Source organism: Apaloderma vittatum, unplaced genomic scaffold (genome assembly GCF_000703405.1).
Source record: "Apaloderma vittatum isolate BGI_N311 unplaced genomic scaffold, ASM70340v1 scaffold13667, whole genome shotgun sequence".
NCBI lineage: Eukaryota > Metazoa > Chordata > Aves > Trogoniformes > Trogonidae > Apaloderma > Apaloderma vittatum.
This window is the reverse complement of record NW_009727904.1, coordinates 37,530-46,908: the sequence shown is the minus strand read 5'-3', so window position 1 is coordinate 46,908 and position 9,379 is coordinate 37,530. Positions and strand designations below refer to the sequence as shown.

At 39.4% G+C, this 9,379-nt stretch overlaps 1 protein-coding gene across 1 annotated transcript; it reads left to right on the top strand.

Moving 5' to 3' along the window:
- The first annotated feature begins 3,836 nt into the window (after positions 1 to 3,836).
- GZMA (granzyme A (granzyme 1, cytotoxic T-lymphocyte-associated serine esterase 3)) lies at positions 3,837 to 8,392 on the top strand. The gene is made up of 5 exons (XM_009873882.1): positions 3,837 to 3,897; positions 4,620 to 4,767; positions 6,404 to 6,542; positions 7,237 to 7,509; positions 8,237 to 8,392. The coding sequence occupies exons 1-5, from the start codon at positions 3,837 to 3,839 to the stop codon at positions 8,390 to 8,392; spliced, it is 777 nt and encodes a 258-aa protein (XP_009872184.1).
- The last annotated feature ends 987 nt before the right edge of the window (positions 8,393 to 9,379 follow it).

Genomic DNA, 9,379 nt, shown 5'->3' with positions numbered 1-9,379 from the left:
TTCAACAGCTGTGCCAGCCTTGGGGTATCCCACCTGGGGAAGCGGTGCTTGTGCTCATTTTGACTTGTCAAAAGGACTCCTTGTCATAGTCATTACTGACATTCAGTTTTTGTGAGCCCAGGTCAGTTAAAATAGGAGGAATAATGTTTCCATCTAATTCAACTTTACAGCTGTTTTGAGACTTAGTCCCAGACACACAGATAAGATTTGTTTAAAGTACTTTGGAACATATCCCATCCTCTAAGACACTGTTGTTTCAGATGCATAAATAATGAACTGGATCTTTTATCAGTACAGTCTGTATTCTGTAAAACTGACAGGATCTGACTAATGAAGGTAACTGTACGCGATGTGGATCAATAGTTTACAAAACAAAACAGAATTTCAAGTTCTTAGATCAGTTTAGTGAGAGAACTGCACGTTTTATTTTTTTTAATCTAGCTTTCTTTACTTGCAGGTTTGCACACCATGCCCCACTGCAACGAAGAGTTAAAATTGCCCTGCTATCAAAACATACTGCTTTTCCACAAAAGCTCCTCCACATTCAGTTAATTTCTCTGGATAGCAGCCATATAAGGCCAGGAATGAGGATGGATGACAATGTCCGTGTATCCATCTGAAATGAAACAGAAGTGCAATTACATTACATATTATCCAGAGGAATTGGGAATTTGGATATTTTTATCTTTAGATGACTGCTTATATCTTGGGGGTAGGATAACAGCAATCAGAAAGAGCAGAAGAGCTAACAGGTGGTTTGTCATAGCTGCTGCTATTTACTGACAAGAGTGTTGTAAATTACAATGCAATCTTTTCTATTGAAATGTCCCCTACAGGAGATTGTGGTTGAAGGTTATATGAATAGCTCCCTCTCTTGAAGTTTCCCTTTACATCATTAATATCATATTGTTTAGCTGCACCGTGATTTCTTTAGGTTCTTCCTTCATGTTTCCTTAAAACCTGCCTGTTTCTAGAATGCCCAGCATGTGTCAGTATTAAAGGTGCAAATCTTAGAGGAGATTCAGCAGCCTTTCACCAGAGGTATTGTATTAGAAAACAAGTGCGTAAGAAATTTCCTGAGCATTACATGGGATGAATGTATAATAAAACCTAAGTAAAGCAGCTCAGAGAATTCAACAGACTTTCAACTTTAAAGAAACAAGAAAGGAAATACGCGAGAAGAATGAAAGTGGCTGTCTTCAAGCTGATAAACAAATGGGAGAACAAATACAAAGGGCACCTGAAAAGGCTTCACAGAACACCAGTGAGACAGAAAACTCAGAGCAGTTAGACTACCAGACTGTGGGCAAAGATGCATCAGCAGCCAGCAAATCTCCTGCAGAAGTATACTGCCTAGGTAACATTTTCAGTTGAAACACTGAAAAATATTCAAACATGAATTTTATGAGAGCCACTGAGAACTTGCAGTCATCTGTTGTCTGATAAGCTTAGAAACATCAGACAGAAAAGACAAGCTACATACACGGAGAGCAGAGCAATTTGTATTTTCTTACCACTAAATTTTGAGCGTGCAGGAATCAGATGCAGAAAATCTCAGGGTGTGCAAGTGTGAAATGCAAACAAATTATCTAACCAGTGGTCACAATAAAAAAAAAGACGAAGTGGTGGGAGAGACATTTCTGTATTGTAAAACTCTGTGTCTGCACCACCCATGTTTTCCACTCCTTGCTGGTAAACCACTACAAAAAAAAGCATGCCCTTGTGTGAAGAAGTTTAAAAACCTGCTATCATCTTAATTGCCTTTAGAAAGAATCAGAAATGTAACTTGCCCAGTATAGCTAGCTCTCATTTTTATTCAAGACTTGGAGAACAGCAGGTCTCTAGATTGTTGAAATAGATTATATTATAGTCCTGAAATGTTTATTTCTATGGCACAGAATCTCACTCATTGTAACGCAGTTAGAAAATATATACACGATGCAACACATTGTAATATATTCATATTCCGGAAGATTCTTACAAAGATCTTTTAAAAGAAAACACGTGACTTTAAGAATTCATCAGCTCATAAAAGCCAGCTCTACTTATCCCAAGATCACTCTCCATCCCCCAGCTAATCCTGGGATTATACACCCACTAGAGTTTTTCTCTTCAAAGAGGGTCCTAAAGGCATAATCATGTTCAAGTCCTTTATGGCTTTGCCCTCCCACTAAGTGGTTAGCTTAGAAAGTACCATAAGAGACAAAATGGGCAGCAGACCCATGTTCTGACTAGATAGGAGAAGGCTTGCATTTCCAGAGCATAATACCTAATGCTGGATTTTTTCTGCTAAGTACATCCAACTTCATAGAAGTAATGCTGATTTGCTACAAGGCTTTGAGGACTCTCTGAGTTAACTACATCTACTTGTATTTCTGTGCTACTACACTTTTCTTTACTACTACACTTTTCTGTGACATTACGCACTAAACAGATGAAAATAGGGAAGCTGAGCAAATAGCTGAGGCACAAAAGACAACAGGTAAGTATCCTGAGACTCTGGTACCAGAGGAGAAAGTAAAATAGGTATCCCTAGCAATATGATCTGTCCCTTCCTCAGAGAGTCCCTGGGAGTGTGTCCCTGCACCACTGAGGGACATGTCCAGATAAACACACAGGGATTGAGTTGGGGAAGAGGCAACCCTACAAGGAGACAGAGAAGGCTCCCCATCTCTGCCTCACTGTTCTTCCAGCAGATGCCAGCTCTGCACCACTCCCCTACCCTCCCTTCCCCAGGCCCAGACATTAGCCTCATGACTGAGCTAAGACGTTGCCTAAACTCCGGCAGCCAGTGACTCTGGAAGGTTTGGACCTGCAGGTTAAATTGGTGTCCTGAATTTATCTCCTAAAACCACACCTGATGTTCGTCTTTAGCACCACAGAAAGCAGCATGAAGTAAAAAGGAGCATAGTAATTGGGGAAGAAAAATGATGAAAACGATTCAGTGTAAGAGATAGAATTGTTCAACACAGTACTGAACAGAGCTGATAGTGATCCGCTGGCCCATGGACCTAACGCCCATGGGAAATTTCCTCAAAAGCAAAGGCTAGAAACAGAAGCTGGGTAGACTTGTTCTTTTACTCAGGCAATGGTTTCTGAGAGCATGGTTTTCTGAGAGCATGGCTGTACCTTGTGAAGAAGGTGAGGATAATGGATGGACCATTTTGCTTACATAGGTCAATCCTCTTGAAAACCAATTACTTATGCCCCTAAGCCTGTTTAAATTATTTTTCAGTATCTAAATGCAGCCCTATCTACTTCTAAATCCTACTTCTAAATAGTTTTTTTGCTGTAACTCTATAACCACACAGTGCTATATGAATGCCTATCCAGTGCAAAGTTAAAGAGGGAGGATCAGGTGCTGAAAGGAGCAAACATCAAATTCACTGGCCCTGAGAAGCTCCTGAACAGCACAGATAACTCTCTAGTGGGTAATAGGATGGGATTCATCTCTGACCTGGAGGCCACTCAGAATGTCTAGAATGAAACTACACCTCTGTATATGGGCAACTGAACTAAGCCTACATTTGTATGAGCCAAGTCCCACTGCGTAACCACACGCTCAGTGGCTTGCAAGGTTTCACTCCAGTACACACATAGAGAACATGAAGCGAGGCAGATCCCATCCATCTTCACACCACAACAGATGATGCAATTTCTCACTAACATCTCTGCTGTAAACTACATGGTTGAGGAGGTTTTTTGCCTGTGTCATGGCTAAAAATGTCACATAACCTCTAGAGGAAAAACAAAACCCACATCCTTTTCATTTATATATATATATATGTATATATATATATGAAAGAGTGAATAAGGAGGAACACCAGACAGAAATCATGGGAGCTTTCCTCAATCTGTCCACATCTGCTGCTGTCATTCTCCTGGTAATTCGTGGAGGTAAGTACCCAATTCGACCCTATTGAAGGTAATGATGTACAGAGTTCCAGTTAAGCCAACACATATTAATGTAAAGAAAGTAGTCACAATTATTATTTGAGTTCTTATTATTAGTTCTTTTCCATTGTCTGCATGTGTTTGATCTTTTGTACAAACAAAATAATTTCTCAACAGGCAGTATGAATTAAAGCTGCACAGAGGACAGGCTATTTGGAGGAGTTCTGAGGAACTACCATAACGATTATCTGACCTCTCTTTCCAGAGGCATGCACATATACTAATGTCTCGATTTTCAATTTTTTTTCTGAAAAACAAGTTCATGTAATGTTACTTACACTATATTGCCCAGTTTCCAAGCATCCATGTAAGTCGCATATCGTACAACATTTATTATGTGGCAGATCTGATGTTGTTATTCACAATGAAAACTAAGAAATTAACCATAGCAGTGAACTTTGAGAAATCTGTGCTAGAGCAAAAACACTTTGGTGTTTTCATTGTCAAATCTCACCCCACTGATCTAATTTTGGTTTCACTGAAACATACAAAAGTAGTACTGCTGAGCAATAAGTCTACCCTGAAGACCAGCATTCTGACATATGCACATACTTGTGTGTTTGTATACTTTGTAATTACATTAACTACTTTTTCTAAGAGACTATGAGTGTCTTACAGTGTTTGTTAGTCCAGTTGCAGGTATTGTGACTTATTTTTATTTTTAGGTTTGTGTGTGGATATCATTGGGGGAACTGAAGTAGCACCACACTCGAGACCATTTATGGCCCTAATCAACGGAGCAAAAGGAAAACCTATTTGTGGAGGAGCTTTGATCAAAGAAAACTGGGTGTTAACAGCTGCCCACTGCAATGTGTGAGTTCTTACTCTGATTCAGATATTGTTCTTAGTGATCATCTGATGTGTCTGTTCAAGAAGGAAAGTTAATACCCTCGGTGTTTTTTTCACATTTAGCATGACTGTGATCATTTTCTGCATACTGTGTTTTATAATTTATATTGACAAATATGCTTCAATGAGGAAAAAATAATATACTTATCTTCACTGTTTCTCAAGACTGTTTTACAAGCTTCTAGCTGCATGCAAGCATAGAATAGCAACACTGAAGTCGTGAATTTGGGGGAAAGGTTTATCCTTGTTTTCTCAGTCAACCAGTCCACCAGGCCACAGGTCCAGCCAGTCTAAATAGCTGCTCAGAAAACAGAAACAAAATCTTGTCCTTTTATTCTGTAAAAGATACGCAGTTCACCCCAGAAAAAAGACAGCATGCAATTACACAGGAGCAAAAATCCTTCAGACAGATAACAGGAGACACTGAGAGATCTCTGCTCTACTCGGTGTGTTTGCTTCTCAGCCAACCTTTCTCCTTCCTGTCTGACTCAAGATGCAAAAGGATATTTTGCGCCGCAGAGTCCCGCAGGAAGGCAAGTTGTGAGGTTTAAATGACAGTTCCCACCTCTTGCCTTTTTCGGGAGGACTGGAGCTGCTGCTGAGCCAGACCTCATACAGGCTCTGTCAACAATCTACTTGGGAGCAGTGAATCACAGGACTCTGCAGACATCAGAGAAATGTATCCACCTCTCCTGTCCTCAACCAACAGGGAGATATAAGAGACCTATTGCAAAGAGAGCATGGGGTCCCAAACCTGTCATATTAACATAAGGTAAAGAGTTTTTCCAAACAAGATTGCATTTAAGAGAAAAGAAAGAATTAACATAATGATGCTCAGACAACAGGTCTGACAGCACCTAATAGCTGAAGGAAAGGACAAGCCACTTCCTCAAGTGGATGCAAAGAACGGCCAGCCTACACATCTGGTCGAAGAACATTCTCCAGTTCACCTGCAATGTATACTTTTCTCCTATAAAGAGCTATACCTGTGGTCTGACTTGGACTGCTTGACTGGGGAGTGCTAGACTTCTGGTTTCTATACCAGCGAGCCCCAGCAGGCACTGTCCTGTCGGCACTTTAGAATCTAAGTATATGAAGTTGCAGAACAAGTTAGAGAAAGAGGATGACCCATGTCTAACAGGGACCCAGAAAAGGTGTTGAAATTGCGTGAGGTCAAAGCAATGGTGCAATCCAGTTCAGTCATGATGATCTCTAACAGCGCTGTGAGCTATTCTCCTATATTTTCAGGACAATTTGCAGAAGGAACAAGTGGTGAGACCACTACCAACAGGAAAGCTGATGCATCCACCCCTCTTTCAGCTCACAAAGGGAGATAATAGGGCAGGGTCAGAGTCAAGTACCCTGCCTATGCTCCTGGGAAGCTGAAAATAGGATAGCGTGAATTTTGACTCAATGAGAATTTTCTTTAACTACTTGTAGAAACGGGGCAATCTTTTATATTTTCCTAAATTACTGCTCTTTATCAGATATGAGAAATGAGACTCTGTAGCAGCCAGACATTGTAGGACTACATTTAACAGAAAATAATTATGGAGTTACAACAAATGAATCCCACTAACCACATTGCCTCTCTTCTCAGGGAAGGAGGGAAAGTCACTCTTGGAGTTCATTCACAGAAAACAAGAGAAAAAGAAAAACAGGTTTTTCAGATTGCAAAACAAGTTCGCTACCCATGTTACTGCTCCAATTCTAAGGAAAACGACATTATGCTGCTGCAGGTATAGACTTACATATCAGTTATGGAATTTGCATCTCCTAAGATGTACCAGTTCTTCCTTCTTGTGAGGGAGAAAAGCCCAGGGAGTTTCTGATGTATGGGTATTTTCTGGAGTGATATAGTCTGGTCTACTAATCCAGCAGACTGAGGAACTGGGGATGCACTGGGAACTAAGGCAATCAGTAATTCCTGTAATGCATGCAAATGCTACAAGTAGAAAAATTCTGGATGTTGACCAAGATATTTCAGTTTCTGTTTTTCAGTGAAAGAATAAAAGTGGCCCACAGAAGGAAGTGTATTTCACACATAGAAATAATTTGGATTAAATCCCTAAAGTTCCATCTGAGAAACAGTTCTAATTAAAAGTGTCTTACTTCTCTGATTCTCACTTCTGCCAGCTTCAATGATTTCTGTCATTTTTGTCCTCCCAGTGATCTGAGAGCCAGGGAAGTAAAACAGGGTAATTTTTAGCACTTACATTAGAGCAGAAGCTAAATGGGTTTCTATGAGACAAAGAATACTAATTTTCCTTATTCTTACATGGATTACATAAATCCTATCACAAAGAACAGAGGAATATCAAAAACGGGGTACAGTAATCTCCCACTATCATTATGGAAAAAATCCAGTGGTTAACATGCAGGGGCCTTGGTTGGACTCTGACACATAATAACTATTTTCCATATCTTCTACAGCTTGAGAAAAGAGCAAAACTTAATAAAGCTGTGCAAATCATTCCCCTGCCTACCTCAGATGATGATCCCAAACCAGGAACAACTTGCACAGTATCTGGATGGGGACAAACTCATACTCATCACAAAAAGCCTTCTGATACCCTGAGGGAGGTCAATATCACTGTCATCAGCAGGCAAGTCTGCAATGATAACCATCATTATAAGAACAAGCCTGTTATAACAGATAATATGATATGCGCAGGGGCTAAGAATGGAGGAAAGGATTCATGCTTGGTAAGTATATTTACTGTCTATATCCACATAGATTATATCAAAACTAAAATACAAAGTACTAGCTTTTACACATTTACATTTTCTAACTCTCTTCCGTTCAATGACAAATTTTATTTAAAATGAGTTAATTTACCAAGGCTTGTTGTTCTTACAAGCCTTAAAATTAAAAGGTCTGATCTACAGATCCACCTTCACAGACTTTGGATATTGTGGGTTTTTCCAGGCATACCAGATAGCTATTCTCTTCTTCAATAAAACTATTTTAATAGAAAAATCTCCTCAAAATAGCTTTTGAGCCCATTCTCAAGCAGCTAACCACAGTGGAACAGGTTGTGCTGATAAAAAGCATTTTGACTGAGCTCAAGTTAAATGTACACCTATCATGTTTTAAAAGATTTCAGTATTGAATTGACAAAGTTACAAAAAAGGTACCAATTTCTAGAGACTTTCTGCTCTTCAAAGGGAAAGTTTCCATCTCTTTTTAAAACAGTTAACTATTCCTTAGCACTAAGCTAGGTTTGTTCCCCATTACTCACACTTGAAAGATCCGGTTTAGGTCTTTCTTTTTTGCTTCCAAAAAAAAAAAAAGAGGAAAAAAAAAAGGAAATCAATGATAGCACTGTTTATATTTTTACTTGCTCCATGCAGCTGGTGGAAATTTTATTTAAAAGAAGCAGTCTTTAGCTTTTGTAAATTTGAACAGCATTTTTTTTTCTCTTTTGCTCAGGGGGATTCTGGCGGACCTCTGAGATGCAATAATGTGATGAGAGGCATCACTGCTTTTGGGAAGTCAAAGTGTGGAACTGTTGATGGTCCTGGTATCTACACTCGGCTCACAAAGAAATACCTTCAGTGGATAAGGAAAACCATAGGAGGAGCCTAACAGATCGAATTCTGACCAAGTGATCTCCTACTTTGTACTTGCGTAACAATATCTAGTTTTGAAATATGCTTTTAAAAACAGCTTCATTAGACTAGTAAAGGAGGTATTCCCACACTGAGCTTTAACAGTCTGATGTTCTTATAGGTGAAAATATATGTGTGGCTTTTTCAGAACAGATGTGATCTTAACAGGGCCAGAAGACAGCGATCTGCTGCAGCAGCATTTGTAGCTTATACTGCCAACCATGGAGTCATTCAACAGGTATTTGTGACTCAGGCTTCCAACATTCTTGCAGACTCAGATCCATATGGATGAGTATTTCTGACCAAGAATATAATCCAGCTGTTATGTCCTCACTGCATGCTGGGTATATACTGCACGCTTCTGTATCTGGACCTCTGCAAATAACCCTGAAAGTCAGTGAGATGCTAGTACCACTCCAGACACCTGAAAAACTTGGTAGTTTCTTTGCAGCAGATCTCCTGATGTAGGGGACTGCTAAGCTTCGGAATATTAAGTTTCAACAACTGCATTTGATTGTAGAACATAAAAGGTGTGCATTTTCTGTCTTGCGTTTGAAACCTCTAGCTTCCATCCCCTTACGTACTTTGCACTTAATAAAGAAATGGCAATAAAAATCTACTGCTTTCAGCTGCCAATTTATGTGAAAAGCTCCCTCTGTTGCAGTACAGGTAGTTCATGTATGTAGTGTTTTGGATGTGCAATACATTTGCAGAATACATAAAAATCAGCAACATCATGTTAAAAAATCACCCGAAAACCCATCATCCAGACAAATGACAGAAAGTGTCTCAGTTGGAGTATCAGTATGATAAAGTGCCTTTCTTAACATAAAGCTATCTTAATTTTATGATGCCACTACTGATGTGATATGTAGTGAAATTTTTAAGTTCAACAACTGCCTGTCAAACAGCAAACTTACTGTGAAAAATTCTTCTAGCCTTCTCTGTATTAACAGTCTTGGAC

What these genes read in the sequence shown, in the direction of transcription:
- GZMA (XM_009873882.1), top strand. Translation starts at nt 3,837, where the DNA reads ATGGGAGCTTTCCTCAATCTGTCCACATCTGCTGCTGTCATTCTCCTG. An exon ending in TCTCCTGGTAATTCGTGGAG is followed by an intron (nt 3,898 to 4,619) that starts GTAAGTACCCAA and finishes TTTTATTTTTAG; the next exon opens with GTTTGTGTGTGGATATCATT. An exon ending in GAGGAAAGGATTCATGCTTG is followed by an intron (nt 7,510 to 8,236) that starts GTAAGTATATTT and finishes TCTTTTGCTCAG; the next exon opens with GGGGATTCTGGCGGACCTCT.